This window comes from Symphalangus syndactylus, chromosome 14 (genome assembly GCF_028878055.3).
Source record: "Symphalangus syndactylus isolate Jambi chromosome 14, NHGRI_mSymSyn1-v2.1_pri, whole genome shotgun sequence".
NCBI lineage: Eukaryota > Metazoa > Chordata > Mammalia > Primates > Hylobatidae > Symphalangus > Symphalangus syndactylus.
This window is the reverse complement of record NC_072436.2, coordinates 66,017,698-66,037,336: the sequence shown is the minus strand read 5'-3', so window position 1 is coordinate 66,037,336 and position 19,639 is coordinate 66,017,698. Positions and strand designations below refer to the sequence as shown.

At 49.5% G+C, this 19,639-nt stretch overlaps 1 protein-coding gene across 13 annotated transcripts in view; it reads left to right on the top strand.

Annotated features, from left to right (window-relative positions):
- The window catches only part of TOM1L2 (target of myb1 like 2 membrane trafficking protein), a 129,523-nt gene that overhangs the window by 66,560 nt on the left and 43,324 nt on the right, over positions 1 to 19,639 (top strand). For 10 of the 13 annotated variants that reach the window (XM_055241606.2, XM_055241605.2, XM_055241604.2 and 7 more), the window contains exons 3-4: positions 7,346 to 7,424; positions 12,177 to 12,326. In XM_055241606.2, the coding sequence (XP_055097581.1) occupies positions 7,346 to 7,424; positions 12,177 to 12,326 (229 nt within the window). The remainder of the gene's footprint in view (positions 1 to 7,345; positions 7,425 to 12,176; positions 12,327 to 19,639) is intronic. The other 3 variants (XM_055241607.2, XM_055241614.2, XM_055241610.2) reach the window with 1 other exon arrangement.

The window sequence follows — 19,639 nt, the reverse complement described above, 5'->3', positions numbered from 1 at the left end:
GTGGCCTGACTGGGGGCAGGCCAAGGACAGATGCAGAAAACCCAGCGATGGCCTGGCACAGTGGCATGCACCTGCAATCCCAGCACTGTATGAGGCTGAGGCAGGAAGATTGCTTACGCCTAGGAGTTCGAGGCTGTGATGAACCAGGACAATGTCACTGCATTCTAGCCTGGGCGACAGAGTAAGACCCTGTCTCTAAAAAGAAAAAGAAAAGAAGAAAGAAAACCCAGTGAGGAGGTTATCACAGTAATACTGGTGTGAGATGATGATTAGAAGTGATGGGATTCTGAATGTGTTAGAAGGTACAGCCAATGGAATTGGCTGACATGGGACAGGAATGAAGAGTCAAGGGAAATTGCAAGGTTCGGGGCCTGAACAGCCATGGGATGGAGCTGCTGTTTCCTGAGGTGGAGCAGGCTGGGGAGCAGAGATCAGGAGTAGATCTGTGCTGCCAGCCAGGCTCCTGGAAGATGTGACAGGGAACTGCACAGGGAACTTGAGTTGAGGGCGGTGGCCTGCACTGGATGAAAACGTGGGAGTCTTTGGTGAAAGGTGGCATATTTTCACCAGCTAAATATAGGTGATCAGCTTGGTGCCTGGCACACAGATGTGACTCACAAATAGTTGTTAGGGCCTACACATCTCTAATCACATCGTCGCTGGGCTCCGAATGGCTACCTTCCTCACGTCCTCCTAACATGCCACTCATTCACTTGTTTGTCCAGTCATCCGGCCATGTTTACTGACCCCCAGAGGTGGAGGTATAGCAGCTACAGGATGCCAAGGTGAATGTTCCAGCCTGCCCTTGAAAGCTCACCTAGCAGGACTGGCAAGGGCTGTGGCCAAGGCCTGTCCCTGATGCCATGGTCCCAGAGGGAAAGTTGGGTACAGATGCCTCCTGGAGGGGCTGTCTTCCAGGATGGCAGGAGAAATGTGTCCCATCAAAAGGCTCAGTGTGTCAAGGGATACAAGTGGTCTAGGATAGACAGGGTGATGCTGGGGGAGCGAGAGGGTCTGGAATCCAGCTGGAAAGGTAGTCAAGGTCAGGTGCCGCATTCTCTGGTGTCTGCGCCTTACCCTAGAGGTGGACCTCTGCTTTGACCCCTTCCCTCCTGCCCCTTCCTGCTGTAGAACCAGCAAGTTGCTCCCTTGCTAACAAGCCTTCAGGGGCTTCGCAGGCACTTAGGTTAAAAACCCTAACCAGGCCCCTCATGAGGAGCCCCAGACCCCTCGGCAGCTCTACTTTGAGCTCTTCAACCCTGCCGATCTTTCAGCTCCTTGAATTTTCCATATTCCTGGGCCCAGCTTGAAATTCTGTACAGATTTGAGCAATATACAAATATGTTGGCAATTCTTATTTTCCAGTGAATTGCTCAAATATCTCTATGGCTTGAGGGCAGGAAGCCCAGGAACCCCAGGAACTTCCTTATTCTGAAGGGGCCAATGCCTTCTTTTTCAAATCCTCAATTCCCAGAAGGCTGGTCACACACATCTTTCTCTTCAAGTGGCTAAAGCTCCTGTTGCTACCTTTTTGAGTGAGAGCACCTCAGTGATTCCTGAGAATGTTTTCTCCTTGCCTCTGCTGTGAGGTGTCTCAAAATCTCTTCCTAGCCAGGTGCAGTGGCTTATGCCTGTAGTCCCACCTATTCAGGAGGCTGAGGCAGGAGGATTGCTTGAGCCCAGGTGTTTGAGACCAGCCTAGGAAATGTAGTGAGACCTCATATCTTAAAAAAATAAATAAATAAAATAATAATAATAATAATCTCTTCCTGAGTGAAAGAAACTCCCACAAGTTGGACTGACAGTAGGGCGCCTCACCTACCCCTTTGTGCCCTCCTTGAAGGGCCTCTGACCTGCTATCCCTTCTGTTCTCATCACCTGTCTCACTAAGTAGATCCCGTCATTTCACTGGATCTCTCAGTTTGAATCTCATTTCCCTAACCCCCTCCTCTCCTGATTTGGACAAGTCCTCTGTTATATGATTTCATAACCCGTGTTGTACTGATGCTCATCACAGTTTAAACTTATAGATCTGTGGGACAGTTGTTAGTGTCTGTCTTCCCCTGCAACCCCCACAAGGCTGTGATCTCCATGAGGACAGGATTTCCATCTGTTTTACTCAACATTTTTTTTTTTTTGAGATGGAGTCTCACTCTGTCGCCCAGGCTGGAGTGCAGTGGTGTGATCTCGGCTCACTGCAAGCTCCGCCTCCCGGGTTCACGCCATTCTCCTGCCTCAGCCTCCCGAGTAGCTGGGACTGCAGGCGCCCGCCACCACGCCTGGCTAATTTTTTTTTGTATTTTTAGTAGAGACGGGGTTTCACCATGGTCTCGATCTCCTGACCTCGTGATCCGCCCGCCTCGGCCTCCCAAAGTGCTAGGATTACAGGCGTGAGCCACCACGCCTGGCCAATTACTCAACATTTTGTCCTTAGCGCCTAGCACAATGCATTTGATTAGCTGTTAATAAATATTTGTTAAATAAGTGAATAAATGAATGAAGTCTCTAAGGTACTCACAGTCTGATGAGGAATGCAGGCGTATAAACATATGCATAACACAGCATAACGAGTGCTGGGTGGTGGGCAGGGAGAGAGAGAGAAGCTATATATAGCTACGGAGACTAGTGCAGTGGCAGTGGTCAGCCTTGGGACTTTTGGCAGCAAAGCCTTCTTGGAGGAAGTGACACCAGACTGGAGTCTTACAGATTGCCAGCATATCCGCCAGATGAGGCAGGTGGATGAAGGGGAGGAAGGTGGACACCCCAGGCTGGAGCAATCCTAGGTCACCACTCGCTTGTTGTGCGAGCCTGTGTGAGTTACTTCACCTCCCCGTGTCTGTGTCCCGTTTCCTCACTTATAAAATGGAGTTGCCAATAATACCTATCTCATAGGGTTGTTATAAGGATTAAAGGAGTAAATATATATGACGTATCTGGCTACATAACTGTATCTTCATATCCATACTATATCTATATGGATTTACTATTTCCCTTTAAATATTTCCATTGCCCATGACTTTTGTCATCACTTTCATTTGGGTGTCAGTTATCTGCCCAGTCTTGGTGATGATCTCTGTGGATTCACTGCCCTTACCCTGTCTGCCATCTCTGAGCACTTGCCATGTGCCAGGCCCTGCAGGCCCTGTGTCCAGCCCTGCAGGCCCTGTGTCCAGCCCTGCAGTGCATCATCACAAGCAGCGCCCCCTACCCCCAACAGTTCTATGTGGTAGTGGCAGCCTGTTTCAGTGTTAAGGAAACTGAGGCTGAGTAGTTTGGTCACTTGCCAAAGGCCTTGCAGCACAGCTTGGAAGGGCACATGCAGGATGCAAGCACAGGCTTACCTGGCCGCAGCCACTGAAGTGCTGCCTGCACTTCTTGTATTTGTGCAATACTTTACCAATGGTAGGCTGTGGTCCTGGTGGGTGCAGATTGGTAAACTGCCCCAAAGGCCTCTCCTTGGGCTTTCCCTAATGTCCAGAGCTGAGGTCACCATCAGCCTGAGGAATGCTGATGCCTAAGGCCTTGTATGACAGTCATTCAGGCATTAACCAGGAGTGGCTGACTAAATAACCTACCTGGGACTGTTTTTATTTATTTATTTTTGAGATGGAGTTTTGCTGTTGTTGCCCAGGCTGGAGTGCAATGGCGTGATCTCAGCTCACCACAACCACCGCCCCCCAGGCTCAAGCAATTCTCCTGCCTCAGCCTCCTGAGTAGCTGGGATTATAGGTGTGCACCACCATGCCCGGCTAATTTTGTATTTTTAGTAGAGACAGGGTTTCACCATGTTGGCCAGGCTGGTCTTGAACTCCTGACCTCAGGTAATCCACCTGCCCTGGCCTTCCAAAGTGCTGGGATTACAGGCGTGAGCCACAGCACCCAGCTGGGACTGTTTTAGACTCTGTTTTCCAGGCCTCACCTCAGACCTACACAATCAAGGCACAGCTTGTGGATTTGGGAATGGCACTCCAGGTGACTCTGATGTGCAGCTCTCATGAGGAACCCCTGACCTAGGTCGGATACATGGCCATCTCTGGACCCTCCTCAACTCATAGAATCTTTGTGTTCTACCTTCTAAGCTGGAGAGGGCACAGAGGAGGAGCTGAAAACATGCAATAGAGCAAGATAATAATGGGGAGGGGGTGTTCAGGGTGACAGAAGAGGGGCAGCCACGTCCTCCTTGGGGGTTATGAGGAGAAAGCTTTTCCAGCGAGTAGTTCTGAAGCTGAAGGACAAAGAGATATAAAGGCTGTGGCTGGAGGGATGACAGGAGGCTTGTTTGGGGATCAGGGAAGAGTTCTTATAAGTCTAGGGTCCAGGGAGACTTTGAGGAGCCTGATCATGGCCCAGAGGCCAAATCACGAGGCTGTGAGCACTGCCTGAGGAGCCTGACCTTTCCCCTGAAAGCTGCTAGGGCTTGGTGCCATCTCAACACAGGCCGCTGATTCTTCCTGATCCTTTCTTTCTGCCCCATCTTGGCTCTTGACACACACTTCTGTCTCTTCTCCTGGTTTCCAACTCCACACTATCTAATCTGCTGCAGCTTCTTGAAACTTTGTGATTCCTTTGACATGACTTTGATCCTCCTCTCTGAAGCTTCTCCCCCGGGGAGAGAGATAAGTACTTGCTTTTGTGCTCACCCATCACTCTTGGCCAGTACTTCCCAGAGCCTGTGGATGAGTTTTCATTTTAAACCTCATCCAGGAAGCTGCTGACTGTCTGATTTCCCACCCCGTGGCTCCCACACCAGGAGAGCCCTGAGTGTGCTGGTCCTCTGCCAGCCAGAAATGATTGCAGCCCTCAGGCGCTCTTCCTATTTTCCTGTTCCATGGAAGTTCAAGAGGACAGAAGAGAGATAGGACTGAGGGGTGTGGCAGCTGTGGGTCAGGGACAGCGGTGGTTTGGCAGAGCCTTGGAGAGAGGAAATGAGTCCATGCTGTTGGCCAGTAGCCACTGAATTTCATCAGCTCTCACGCCACAAACAGCCCTCAAAGCAGAGAGCCGGTTAAGTCCCATATTTGCAGAAATCAGCATCCCCTTTTGGAAATGGCAGCCATACTGCAGACATACTTGGCCTTGGGCCCAGTCCCCATGGAGCCTTGTGTGTGTCTCATCAGCCCTTTGACCCAGGGGCCAAGAATTCCTACAGGGCAGCCATATGTCAAGCTGGGAATGGGAAACAGGTGATTCAGGGTGTTTTAAAATTTTCTTCCAGAAGCCTTGCTCCTTTCACTTTCCTCTTTCTTTCTTTCTTTCTCTTTCTTTCTCTCTCTTTCTTTCTTTCTTTCTTTCTTTCTTTCTTTCTTTCTTTCTTTCTTTCTTTCTCTTTCTCTCTCTTTCTTTCTCTTTCTTTCTTTTTCTTTCTTTCCCTCCCTCCCTCCCTCCCTTCCTTCCTTCCTTCCTTTCCTTCTTTCTTTCTTTCTTTTTTTATGGAGTCTTACTCTGTCACCCAGGCTGGAGTGCAGTGGCATGATCTCGGCTCACTGCAACCTTCACATCTCAGGTTCAAGTGGTTCTCTTGCCTCAGCCTCCAGAGTAGCTGGGACTACAGGCACACATCACCATGCCCAGCTAATTTTTTTGTATTTTTAGTAGAGACAGGGTTTCACCATGTTGGCCAGGCTGGTCTTGAACTCCTGACCTCAAGTGATCCACCCACCTTGGCCTCCCAAAGTCCTGGGATTAGAGGAATGAGCCATAGTGCTGGGCACACTTTCTCTTTTTTATTTTTTTGGAGATGGAGTTTCGCTCTTGTTGCCCAGGCTGGAGTACAATGGCGTGATCTCAGCTCACTGCAACCTCTGTCTCCCAGGTTCAGTGATTCTCCTGCCTCAGCCTCCCGAGTAGCTGGGATTACAGGCAGCTGCCACCACACCCAGCTAATTTTTGTATTTTTCAGTAAAGACGGCGTTTCACCATGTTGGCCAGGCTGGTCTCGAACTCCTGTCCTCAGGTGATCCACCTGCCTTGGTCTCCCAAAGTGCTGGGATTACAGACGTGGGCCACCACGCCCGGCCCAGTTTCTCTTAAATTAAGCTGATTAGCAGAGCATCAACCTTTTCCCCTCCTCAACCTCCTCATACACATTTGAAGCAGCCTTTTCATTTGGTAGAGTATAAATGTTTTAAAACTGTAGGAATAGGAGATCCCTGACTTACAAACATTCAAGCTGGGAAAGGCCAGTATATTGACACATAGATTAGTGGAAGGCTGGAACCCACGTGTGATAGCAAAGCGCTGGCCCACAGCTGGACTAAGGGCTCCCCAGAGCATAGGGTGATGGGTCAGGTCAGCACAGGGGCTTTGTGCCAGGGGCAGCTGCTAGGCCCACAGCTTCGTTGAATCCTGAGTTGGAATAAATTAAATTACATGTTAGACACAAGACCTACATGTAATATGTATACTTAGAGGGCTGCCTAGGAATCCTAACTCTAAGGTATAACAGTAATTAAGGAAGAACTCACTCCAACTTCCAAACAACTCCACTCCAACTTTTGGACATAGCCCATTTGTGAACTGAGTATTGTCTATAATTCTGCAAGATTTTATCTGGGAATCCACCTCAGATCTGTCACCTAAAAACACAAAACTTGTTGGGTTTTAAGGAGACTCACTTAAGCTTTCTCTGGGAAAAGGAGTTCCATGGAATTCAGGAAGAGCCGGGCATCCAGGGCTCACAAGGACCTGGCACGCTCTCTTCTGTGTCTCTCATATGGTTTCTCTGGAAAAACTCTCTAATATGTACCCACACACCAGTGGGTTATTTATGGTTTTGAATAAATAATACTTGCATGTGATACAGAATTCAAAAGGTCTGCAAAAAGGCAATCCAGTGAAAAACCTCCCTTCCCCTTTGGTTGCCTTCCTTAGGAGCAGCCACAGTTACCAGGTTGTTATAGCTCTTTCTAGAGAGTCTCTTCCCTATGCTGGCACCTGTGCTATGTATGTTTGCTTTCCTTCTATAACTCAACTAATAGCAAGCTTTGTACACTGTTGTGCGAAGAACTTTATGCACATATCTTTTTTTTTTTATTTTTTTTTATTTTATTATACTTTAGGGTTTTAGGGTACATGTGCACAATGTATGCACATATCTTTGAGTTTGGTCCATATTGGTGCATGAGTTTCTTTATTCTTTTTTGCAGCTGCATAGTATTCCATTGTGTCAATGATTTAATTTAACCTGTTGTGTATTGATGGACATTCAGTTTGTTCCCAGTCTTTTACATTTACAAACATGCTGCAGCCAGCAAATAGTCTTGCATATATGCTAGTTCACATATCTGTAGGATTGTGTCCTCAAGTGGGATTGTAAGTATCTTTATATGTCTGTTCTTTTTTCCAGGCCAAAGGATGCCATTCGAGCTCTGAAGAAGCGGCTCAACGGGAACCGGAACTACAGAGAGGTGATGCTGGCATTAACAGTGAGTGCTTTTCTCCTTGAGGAGAGAAGTCATCTGGGGAACTCCTTGCTCCTGGCCTTGCCCCCCTCACAGGGCCTTCCCTCTGCCCACTTAGCACAACCTCTGAATGGCTTGGTGCCTGGGCCACTGGAGTCCAGCAAAGCCTTCTGGTATTGCCTTTGGGTTTTCCTGTCCTCTGAAACAGGGAGTGGTGAGCTTCAATTTGGTAAATGTATACCAGCAGAAGATAAGGTGGGTGCAGTGCTGTCAGGTACAGAAGCCCAGAGCAGAGGAGCTAAAGGTTTTGGGTGGGTCCCTTTTCTGTCACCAGCCTGCTCTGAGACTGAGACCAACTCCTTCTCTAGATATCAGTTTCCTCTTTATAAAAATGTTGGCCAGGCGCCGTGGCTCACCCCTATAATCCCAGCACTTTGGGAGGCCGAAGTGGGAGGATCAAGGTCAAGAGTTCAAGACCAGCCTGGCCAACACAGTGAAACCCAGTCTCTACTAAAAATACAAAAATTAGCCAGGCATGGTGGTGCATGCCTGTAGTCCCAGCTACTCGGGAGGCTGAGGCACGAGAATTGCTTGAACCCGGGAGGTGGAGGTTGCCGTAAGCTGAGATCGCACCATTGCACTCCAGCTTGGGCAACAGAGTGAGACTTCATCTCAAAAAAAAAAAAGTTAACTTCCACCTATTGAGTACCTGCCCCTGCCTGGGACTGTGCTGAACTTTTGGGACATTAATGAATATATTTACAACCACCCTCTAAAAGAGATTTTACTATCCCCCTCATACAGATGATGAAACTGAGGCTCAGAGAGGTCTGGAGGTTTACCCAGCCTTCACAGCTAGTGAGGTGTACCGAGCTATGGATTGCCATCATAAGGTTGTCTTTTGCTTGGGGCAAAAACTGAAAATAGCTACAAAGACTCTTGAAAAAGTCAGCCAAGTGATTTTTTTCAGGAAGGAACAGACCAGATTTTTGCCCTTACCAAAGCTGTCAGAGAATTTAAAAAGATGACTTCAGGTGTTATTTCTGTCTTGAGAACTAACAGTTTTTCGAATGTGGCAAAATCTGGGCCACAGTGAGTTCTTAAAATAGAAACTGTAACAGGTCACCAGGTCGACTTCTCTGGGGCTTTGAAATAGTAGGTTATTTATTCAAAACAACCATGTTTCCTTTTAAAGCAGAGAACCTGTTTGGATTTTTTGCCCAAGCGAAACCCCAAAACTTATTAAGAGAGTTCTGCCAGGGAATTGGGATTTGAATAATAAAGGAGAAAAGACTGGTTGAGAAATAGGGAGTTGAAGCTTTTATTTTATTTTTTCTCAGAATTTGAGCCACAGCATTCACTAAACCAGGAGTGATGCCCAAAACAAATGGCTTTCAGTAACTCGTATCACCAGGGAATGAGCTCTAATATGTCAGGGTATTTTACTGCTATCTAAAACTTCTCCATTTACACACCCAACTTCATGGTAATCGTGTTGGTTGGAGATCTTTCTAAAGTGAACTCTGCGTTTACTTGCCTTCCTCTAGCAGGGCATGATGGACACTGTTTGACACTGTTTGACCTTTCCTGTGGGTTAGGTCTTCACTACAAACCCAGCCATGCCTTTGGGAGGCCTGTGAAGTGCGCAGGGCTGCCGTCCCTACACTGAGGCCCCATCCTAGTGCACTTCGCATGGTCTCACATCTGCTGATAGGGCTTCACTTACTCTCTTAGTCACTTTCAGTCCTCCTGTTTCCTGTGGCCCTCTCCGGACTTCGTATCTGTACCCACCAAAATCGTTAATATTTACCCAAAATAAGTTAGTAAGAAGCCCTGAGGGGCTCTCTGCTTGTGTCTTTGTTTGTGGACTTAAACATCATTTCTGATTGTTTAGAGGCCCCGTTTACTTTCTCCATGGCTTTTGGCTTCACTCTGGAAAATTGCCACTCTATGTTTCATGCCTTTCAACCCATAGGGGCAAAACTGCCAGGGTCCCGTTTGGCAGGGTGGCCTAAAGCGGCTCTTGCCAGCCCAGGGAGGACCTCCTAGATCTCCTGCTCAGATAGGCTTTGGGGATGCTCTGTGGCACATGCATCTCTGTCCAGGGCACTTCCAAGACCAGGCTGGGACACACTGACCTTGAGGACTGCTGTGCAGGAGAAACTAAGCATGTATTCCCTAAAGGCGGGCAGTGGTTCCTGCCCACTGTTGCTCTGAGAGTGGAGTGGAGCCCCAGGCTGCTCTACTCCTCAGACCTATGCCTCTTTTTCCAATTCTCTTCCCCACTCATAATTGCAGCCTCACCTTTCCCACCTGCTTCTCACAAAATAAAGCATACTTCTTGCCATCTGCCTTGACCCCAACACCCCACTGCCTGAGTTGGGGGGAAGGTTTTAGAGAATCCTAGAGAGAAGGGTGCCTGTAAGGCCCTTGAGAACAGAAAGAACCCCTCTGGTTCATCTCAGTGCCCCCATGGATCACTACGAGAGAGTGAATGCCAATTACCTCACGGTTACCAGAATCAGGCATAAGCAGAGACTCAGAAAGGAAAATGCCTCCTTGGCTTAGTAAAACCTGTGGTTGCTCAGAGGCCCTGAGGGTTCTAACCTCCAGAGTCTTCCTTGGCAAGCCCAGAGGAACCCGGGGACTCCTAAGGTGCAGCCAGCAGCGAGGCAAGAAACGATTCTGGCTGGCTGCGGAGCTGCCTGGCATGGGGAGTCCCAGCTTTGGCCTCCTAGGTTAAGTTACATGGTACCTCTGATCCTCAGCTTCCTCATCTCTAAAATGGGCTGATTCCCACCTTACAGGGTTATTTCAAGGACCAAATGGGGGAACAATAAATCTAACACACGTTGCCTGTCATCTGAGGCACTCTCAGCTGATGTGGCTGCTTGGAGGAGAGCTGTGAGGGAGGGATGGCCCTGTGGCCTCAAGGTGGGCGAGGAGACTGGGGCTCCAGAGAAGGCTGATCACAGCTCCTGTGCTCCTTCTGGCACTGACTGACAATTTGTACTTAGATCAATGTCTTCACCTTTCTAAACCTCTTAACTCTAAAACATGGGATATTAAGGTACACTTAAGGAGAAGTAATTACTTGTGAGAATTGGATAAAACTCCATATGTTATGGAAGGATCTCTCATAGTGCCTGGCATATAGTCGCATTCAGTCAGTGTTCCAGTTATGGACCTTTCTTTACGGCTATGATTTGTCCAGGTAAAGCCCAATTGCTTGGGCCTAGCCCTGTGGGATGGCTGCAGAAGTTAACCAGTGGTTGGAGTAGTTTGGGCAAATGAGAATAACTGAGGTAGTCAGAAATGTTCCCTGTTGCTGGTGACATTGTTTAGAGGAGGCATTCCCCAGTTAGTAGACTGTGGCACTGGGGGCTGTTGGCATGGGAAGGGCCAGGTAATCCTATGGGTTGGTTTACAGAGTGCTGGGAAGTTCAGAGCACTCCTCCCAGTTGGCACCTCCGAATTCCAAGAGGCTACATACCTGTCCTATGGGAAGATAAGAGGCCATCCCCTTCGTCGTGTGTACAGCAGCCTTCTGAACAGTAATCACGTAATCATGGTCAACAGTTATTGGGCACCTCCTCTATGCAGGATACTTTGCTATGCACATTATTTTATGCATGCATGTGTGTATGTATGTTTTTGAGACAGAGTTTTGTTCTGTTGCCTGAGCTGGAGTGCAATGGCGCGATCTCGGTTCACTGCAACCTCCACCTCCCAGGTTCAAGCGATTCTCCTGCCTCAGCCTCCCAAGTAGCTGGGATTACAGGCATGTGCCACCAAGCCTGGCTAGTTTTTGTATTTGTAGTAGAGGCGGGGCTTCGCCATGTTGGCCAGGCTGGTCTTGAATTCCTGACCTCAGGTGATCCACCCGCCTCGGCCTCCCAAAGTGCTGAGATTACATGCGTGAGCCACTATGCCCTGCCTATGCTTTAAACGTATTCTTGCTAATCTTTCCAACAATCTTGCAAGGGAGAGCTCATCATCTCTGCTTTACAGATGAGGATGCTGAGGCTCAGAAAGATCTGTCCTGGGCCATTCAGGGAGAAAGTGGTGGAGCTGAGGTTCAAGCTCTCACTGACCATCTGGCCAGAACCAGTATGCTGGGCTTTTCTGAGCAGCTAAAGCCTGTGTCACTCGTTTTCCCAGACAAGGGAGGAGCAGGCAGGGTCTGAATTGAACATGAACATTAAAGTCACCTGGCAGCTGAGGTCCACAAACCATTTGTCACGAGTGGAAAATCCTTTGTCATTGCCAATTTTGGTTGCAGAAGCAGGGTTGAGTGGGGGATGTGTGTGTGCATTTGCTTTCTCACATATAAGGGCCAGTAACTCACTAAGCAATTCAAGCTGTCATAGCAGCCTCCTCTTGTGACAGAGCCCGTGTCCCATTGGCTAATGCCTCATACCCAGAGGCCCAGAGAGAGGAGTTAAAATGCTAATTTTCAGGGACCGCTCAGTCATTTTGATCCCATTAAAACACTAGCGTCCTTCTCATGCAAAACTGGTGCCTCAATTACCAACTAATTGCCTGATTATTGTGCAGGGACAGGAGACTTCAGTCAGTAAGGGGCTGCTGTCATCCCTGGAGAATGGAGTGTGGGAATGCGTGTGCCATGCAGGTTTGGCTCTGGGGGAGACGTGTCAGAAAGCTGATCTAGGAGCAAGACAGAGGGGATGGTAGAAACTCAGCTGCGCTCCTCAGTTCCCAGTGTCTTCTCCAGCTCCCACTGGGGTGACCCTTCTCCTTCCCTCCCCATATCAGGTGCTGGAGACATGTGTGAAGAACTGTGGCCACCGCTTCCACATCCTTGTGGCCAACCGAGATTTCATCGACAGTGTTCTGGTCAAAATTATCTCTCCCAAGAACAACCCTCCCACCATTGTACAGGACAAAGTGCTTGCTCTGATCCAGGTAGGTTGGACCCCTTGCCCAATTTGTTGGGACAGAGTAAGATGAAGTCTCTTATTGATGAGTCCTCATGCTCTCCCACCACTTGGAGGAAAAAAAAAAATGGAGACTTCTACATTTAAATATTTGGTGCAAAATACTTCAAAAAAAATTCTCATCCCACTGGAATGAAATTCTAACTGATGGCTCTCCAGCCAGTTAACAGAGCCTTCCTGAAGCTTTCTGGGTACCATCCCTCTGCTGCTCACAAAGGCAGGTAGGGTGGCCTCAACAGGCCTCTGAGAAAATGTGGAGTAGGAAGAACCATGTTAGAGCTACGTGTGGGTTTGGTGAGGTCACAGGGCAGGGGCCAACTCTGGGTCAGGCGGAGCAAGGTAGGCGGCTGGGGATGGTGTTAAGGGATGTTTCACTGAGGAGATGACATTTCTGTTGGACCCTGAAGAATGATGGGGAGTTTGGTGGAAAAGTCAGTGGGAGAGACTTCACAGGCAGGGAGAATAGCATGTGCAAAGGCCCAGACGCATCAAAGAGAGCAGTTGGCATATTTGGGTTGTATTTGTTATCACTCGCTCTGTTACAAATTACCTCAAAACATACCTTCAAATGGAAAATGTTCATTACCTCTTAGTTTCTGTGGGCCAGGAATTCAGGAACAGCTGGCTGGGCAATTCTGGCTTGGAGTCTCTCTTGAGGTTGCGTTGTCTGAAGACTCGACTATAGCTGGAGGCTCCACTTCCACCATGGTGCACTCACATGGCTGTTGGCAGGAAGCCTCAGTTCCTTGATGACTATTGGCAAGAGACCTGAGTTTATCACCACGTGGACATGAAGATTAGGTCTTGATGACCTAGCCTTGGAAGTCACATACCATCTTTTCTGTTATATTCTATTTGTTAGAAGGGAGTCACCAGGCCTAGCCTCAAGAGTAGGGGAAATAAACTCCATCTCTTGAAGAAAAGAGGATCAAGGAATTTGTGGACATGTTGTAAAGACCATTATGTGGGGAAGGGGGTGTAATGAAGCCCTGGGGGCAGGACTTGGGGTGGGGGAGCAGGCAGGAGATGGGGCCAGAAGGATGCCCAGAGGCCAGTGGCCATGCATGCTGAGGAGCCATGCTTGGTCCTGTAGGCAGTGGGAAGCCATCGAAGGGCTCTGAGCTGGGGTTTATGCAGACCTGGGTTTTAGACAGAGCACGTGGTGACACAGAAGGCACCTAAGTCAACAGGCACATCCAGCCTGGGTGATTAGTGCCGTGGCAGAGGCAAGACAAGGGCCTGCAGGAGCCAAGAGGAGAGACAAACCCAGGGCTGGGCGTGGGGCTCCAGCAAGGGCAAAGGGAGACAGCCAGGCAGAGGCAGCTGAGAATGCAGGAAGTAGAGTGCCAGGGCAGGCCGGGCTCTCAGATGGGTCAGGTGTGCAGCTGGAGAGGAGCCTCTGTCCGTTCCCTGTGCTCACTTCTCTCTGCCTGAAAGGTCGTTCCCCAGCTTTCAGAGCAGTGACTCCTCCTCCTCATTCACAGGTGCCTCGGAGGCCTCCAACTGGTTTTAAGCACACACACTCTCTGTCTCACATCATCCTTTTTTGTGGTATTCAAGACTGGCTTTGCTAAAATTTCTTTTGTCTGTCTCATTCTTCGTTCCCTAAGAACCCAGGGACATGCTGTCACCAGGGTCTAGAGCAGTGTAATGTGTAGAGCGGGTGTTCAGTATTTCTTTATAGTGAATGAGTGAATGTAGTTAATTCTGAGGAACTCTGGGAGGCCTTCCCATGTTTACCCTAGGGTTGTCCCTCATCCCTGTTCTGCCCACCCAACATCCTTCTTTCTCTCTCTGTCTCTCTGACACACACACACACACACACACACACACGTGCATGCACTTTACCTTCCTCATACACCCCACTCTACCACAGCCTTTCCTTTTGGGGCTGCACTCCCCTACCTCAACACCCCCAGGAATTCATGTTAGGAAAACAAATGGTGGCTTCTTCTCACAAAGCATGTCCTGCAGTAGAGCTTTCTGACCCCGAGGCCTGTCTGCAGGGTGGCGGGCCCAGCAGGGTGGCCGGCCTACCCCATGACAAGCACAGCTATCACAAGGGGTGTGAACTGCACTGTCCCTGCTGACTGTGTGGGAACCGTGGCTGAGGGCAGACACAGGCTTCTTCACTGGCTGTGGCCCACGCCCCTCTACCCTGAGGATGCCTGTCCCCGCACACCCTGCCCTCACCTCCAAGCTTTCCTATCAGAATCACCCCTCCACACGTTCCAGCTCCTCCCAGCTTTTACCCAGCCCTGCTGCTAACCTCAGACAGGTGTACTAATTTATGTGGGCATATACCACCTTATCTGTAAAATGGAACTTGGGGTTCTTGCCTGTCTGCTCTCAACCCTGAGCCCATGAGATCAGCCCATGGTATGAAGTGGCCAGCACCATGTTCTGAGGCCTCCCCCTGCTGGTCTGGCAGTAGCAGTGTGTGCTGGCCATGGGGACCTGAGCAGCACAGGGCCTTGAGATGCCTCGCAGCTTCTGCCTGGCTGGACACAGTTTCCTGGTCCAGCTGTGAAAAGCATGGGCTTCAGATAAGGGTGCTACTCCTAGATGGGGGTTGATAACCCAGCTGGAGAGTTGTTCCTCTCCGGATTTGCAGTGTTCCTGAAGAGCTCTCACCTTTGGTAATGGCTGCCCGGCAGAGGACAGCAGGCAGCATTCAGCTGTGGGTGGCTTGGCTTCTGTAACAGGGTGAACCAATAGAATAAACAAGACCCCTAGCCCTTTTTTTTTTTTTTTTACTTTTAATTGAATTATAATATATATACAGGAAATCACACATAAAAATGTGTACAACTTGATAAATTTTCACAAACTGAACATGTAACCAGCCCCTGCATCTGGAAGCAGCATATGACCACACCCAAAACCTCCCACCTTCCAGATGACCACTTGCCTGAGCTCTCACAGCATAGACGAGTCTTCTCTGTTCCTGAACTTCATCCAGAGTGCTCTGTTGCCTCTGCTGTGTTTGTGGGTGTCACACCCATTGTTGCCTGTGATTCTAGGTCTTTCGTTCCCATTGTTGTGCCAAGTCCTGTTGTGCGAACACGCTGCAGTTTATTTACCCCTCCCACTGTTGATGGGGACCTGGTGTTTGCAGTTTGGGGGTACTGTGAAAAATGCTGCTATGAGCATCTAGCACCTGACTTTTCTTGAGCATATATATATTCCTTTTTAATGGGAATATATTAAGTTGAATATGTGAAAGTGCCATCTTTGTTGGTCAAAAATGGCCAAATATTAGCAATTTCACATGTATCCACCTCATACCAAGGTGTGAGGTTGCTGGGTGGTGGGGAATGGGCTCCACTGGGCTCTTGGGTGTTCTCGGCCACCAGCACCCAAGAGGGTTAGTTGCTTCGCATCCTCACCCGCACACCCTGTTTTCAATCTTCTTCATTAGAGCGTGTAGTAGTATTGCATTGGGTCAATCTTTTTTTAGCCCCTTTGAGAAGGAAAGTACTTTTATTTGCATGTTGAATATACTTTAGAAAACTTAAGATCCCCCAGAGACTCTGACAATTCCCCCAGGAGAGAAAGTGCTGCTCCCACCATGAGACAAGAATGGGGTTGGAGGTGACAGCTCACTGGCTGCCTTGCCAGCCTGTGAGTTGGTAGCAGCTCTCATATCAATGCGGCTAGGCTGAGAGGAGGTTCAGCTAAGTATGGGGTGCCAGAGCGGTAACAGACTCCTCTGCACCATCGTGGTATCAGGATGCTTCTTGGTGCTCTTCAGAGAAGTGGGTCAGTCCTGGCCCTACCCTCAGGGAGCCTGCAGTTTAACTGGAGAAACGAAGGTTTGCAGATGACAGAGGGTGAGGGCCCAGCCAGGAAGGACTTAAACTGGCTTTTGACTGTTTGTGGGTTGGGGGTGGAGTGGGGTACAGCCTTAACCTTTCCATTATGGAAAAGCAGATCGAATGTGTTAGCACTTGAAAAACTTTCAAGGTAAAGGGGCCACACAGACGTGCCTCCCTAACACCTCCTGCCTGTGAGACATGGTTGGGGGTCCTGGCAGAGGTAGAACCCATGGCTCTGATTATCAGCTGCTGGCCAAAGCCCACTGCCCCTTTGGTTGCCCTGAGGATGGTGGAAGCAGAGCTGTAGCCAGATTGAGGGGAAGGGGGAGGTTGGGCTCCACACTAGCTTTTCCAAAGTCCCCCTGTGCCTATAGGGAAATGGGTGGTAGAGCTCATCCGTGCACATCTGCCTGCCCCCAGCCCACCTTCTGATTCCCTTTCAGAGTGCCATTCGCAGGCATGGTCAGCCTACCCAGTGGCACGTTTGCCATCAGTAGCACCCTGGCCAACTGCAAAGAGAATCCAGCTGATGCCTACCCCTCCTTCCCCCACTGCACTCCTTCCCTTCCCGTATGGGGGCTTTCTGTCTTCTGGCTGCCCTCCAGCCATCCGTAGCCACCCCATCCCCCTCAACCCGCCAAAAGACAGACCCAGCAGTGTGGTTCTGGGACTTTTTACCAACAGGTGCGAGGGATCAGTCGGCTTACCCGCACCACGGGATCTGCCTTTCTTGATGGAGCCGGTCTCCTTGGGAGGATAGGAGGAAAGACACATTGAGAGTGGTGCAGCCTGGTTAGTAGCTTGCTGACACTCACTTCTACCCCCAGGGGCACCAAAGACTTCACTTCCGGCAGCTTTCAGCTTCACCCCTATGTTTTCACCTCATGCCTTGGCTGGTGTTTTGGCTTGTGTCCCTTTTTGTTTGCTCACATTAAGTCCCATTTGTTGAGAAGACAAAAAGGATGCTCCCACTCTATGCCATCCCTGAGCCTTTCCCTTGAAATTGTTTTCAGGAGCAGAAATGAAGTCATCCTGGCAGAGTCACCTCAGTGTGGTCATGCCTCCCCGGCCCCACTCCCCATGCCCCAGCAATAGTCTAACCATACTGTCTTTCCACTGAAGGTTTTTCTTTCCACTGAAGAAAGTGAACTGACTGGGGTGGGGATGGGAGTGGGGACAGGAGAAGCTGGAGGTGTGTGTTCTTCGAAGATGTCAGAGCCTGATAGCTGGGCTCTGGCCAGATTCTGTGTGGACAGCAGCTCCCTGGGGACCCTGTCACTGGGAATAGGAAGTCTGGTCTGGGGGCATAAGCAGGAGCTGACAGAAGCTCCCTTCTATCCAAAGGCATCCCAGAGCCCATAGTTTAAATCAGCAATGGTTTATTGGTCTGAAATTTGATGATTCAAAGCTTTGTCAAAACTTTGAGGGATACAGAAATGAATAGGATATGGTTTATGTTTGTGTCTGGTTTTATTCTGGGGTTTTGTGTACAGTCCAAAGGAATGAAGGAGATCTGAATTGATCTCTTTCCTTTTTTCTCCTCATTAGACCTTCCTCTAGGTCTTCCAAGCCACTAATCTTATAGCCACAGGCAGGAAAAGAAGGCTTCCAGTGAACTGGCCACTTGGCCATTAACCAGCTAGCTCCAGTGACAGGCCCTCAGAGTGTGCTCACACCGCTGCATCACTTTGCTTTCTGAAAAGGCAGCTTTAAGGGAGGGCAGCCTGCCCCACCCTCTCTGCTGCTCCCAGGCTTCAGGTTAAGCACTCCAAGAGTGGCCAGACCTCCTAAGGCTTGCCACATCTCCTCTAGGGAGTATCCTCAGCTGGGTCAGCCTTCCAGCATCCCTCCTTTGTCACTGTCACTTCGGTCTGTTGACAGCCTAAGTGGCCATCTTTCCTCTGTTCTCTGAAGTAGGAAAATAAGGATGCTTAGTAACTGTGAGAACTGAATTCAGTTTAACCTGATAAATGTTGACTGACTGCCTTCTCTGGACAAGAGTGACTCGGTATCTACCTTCAAAAGGTGTCTGGGCTGGGCGCAGTTGGCTCATGTCTGTAATCCCAGTACTTTGGGAGGCCAAGGTGGGTGAATCCCTGGAGTCCAGGAGTTCAAGACCAGCCTAGGCCACATGATGAAACCCCATTTCTACAAAAAATACAAAAATTAGCCAGGCATGGTGGCACGTGCTTATAGTCCCAGCTACTCTGGAGGCTAAAGTGGGAGGATTGCTTGAGCCCGGAGGCAGAGGTTGCAGTGAGCCGAGATGGCACCACCATTGTACTCCAGCCTGGGGGACAGCTCTGACCCATGCCTAATTATTGAGGCATGTCCCAAGAAGATGCTAGGGACACATGGCATCTCTGGATATCTCCCATCTGTACATTTCCACATATGAATGGGAGACACCCAGAGATGAGAGACACCCAGAGCTGCATTTATTCAGAGGCGCCCCCACACCCTGTTTTTTCCTCCGTTGGCATCAGAATCCTATTCAATAGAGATTGCCATCATGAATATCTGCTCTGTTAGCAGCCATCTCATCCAGTCTGCACAGAGCTCCCAGATAGGGGTTGGAATTGTGGCAGGTGGGAAGCGGGTACATTAGCCAAGACTACTTGATTGCAAATAACAGATGCCAACTCCAGCTTGCCTAGGCAAAGAGAAGAGTTTGTCATGACAGGGCAGAGTCTCCCAGAAGTCCAGGTCACCCAGCCCTGGGAAGGGACAGAAAAGATCAGGAAGGCCTTCCAAATCCTCTCCTGTACGTCTGCACCTCCGAGCACTCTAGCTGCTCCTTCTGGAGAACATAGGCTGTCTCTGCTTCCAGTCCTGTGCTGGCACATGGCCCTGGAGTTACAGAGGACAGTTCTGCCTACCCAGTGAGAACAACCCAGCTCCTAGTGCTGCTGAGTTCCTGGAAGGAGGAGCATCTGATTGGCCCAACTTGGGTGTGCACCTCCCTCCCACTCCAGTCTGTCTCTGTGAACATGGAAGCAGAGTGCCTTAGAAAGTGGACCCAAAGAAGTATCCTCCAACTGGAGAGAAGAGCCATAGTTCTTTCATCTTTATTCCTATTATCTCAAATTTGGCTTGGGTAGAGAGCTAGATGAATTGAAAGGAGTCCCTGGAGCTGTTGGTACTCCATGTACAGAGGCATGAAGTGGTGCCAGGAAAAACTGCTATGTGTTTTTTCCCCAGCCTCCCACAGTGGGCTGTGAAACTGGTTTTTAGACCCTAAAGTCAACACCCTAAACTAAAATGCTAGGGTATTTTGAGGTTGGCGTCACAGGGCTTAGCTGGATTTTGAACCAGGTGGAGGCAGCCAGCACAGCTGGTGGGGGCGGGTCCAGAGGCACTCCCTGCGGGCAACCTACTCTCCAGCTGGGCCTTCCAGACAGTGCTCTGTGAGGCAGCTTCTTTGGCCCTCCTCAGAATCTAGAATGAGTATTGGCCAAGAGGG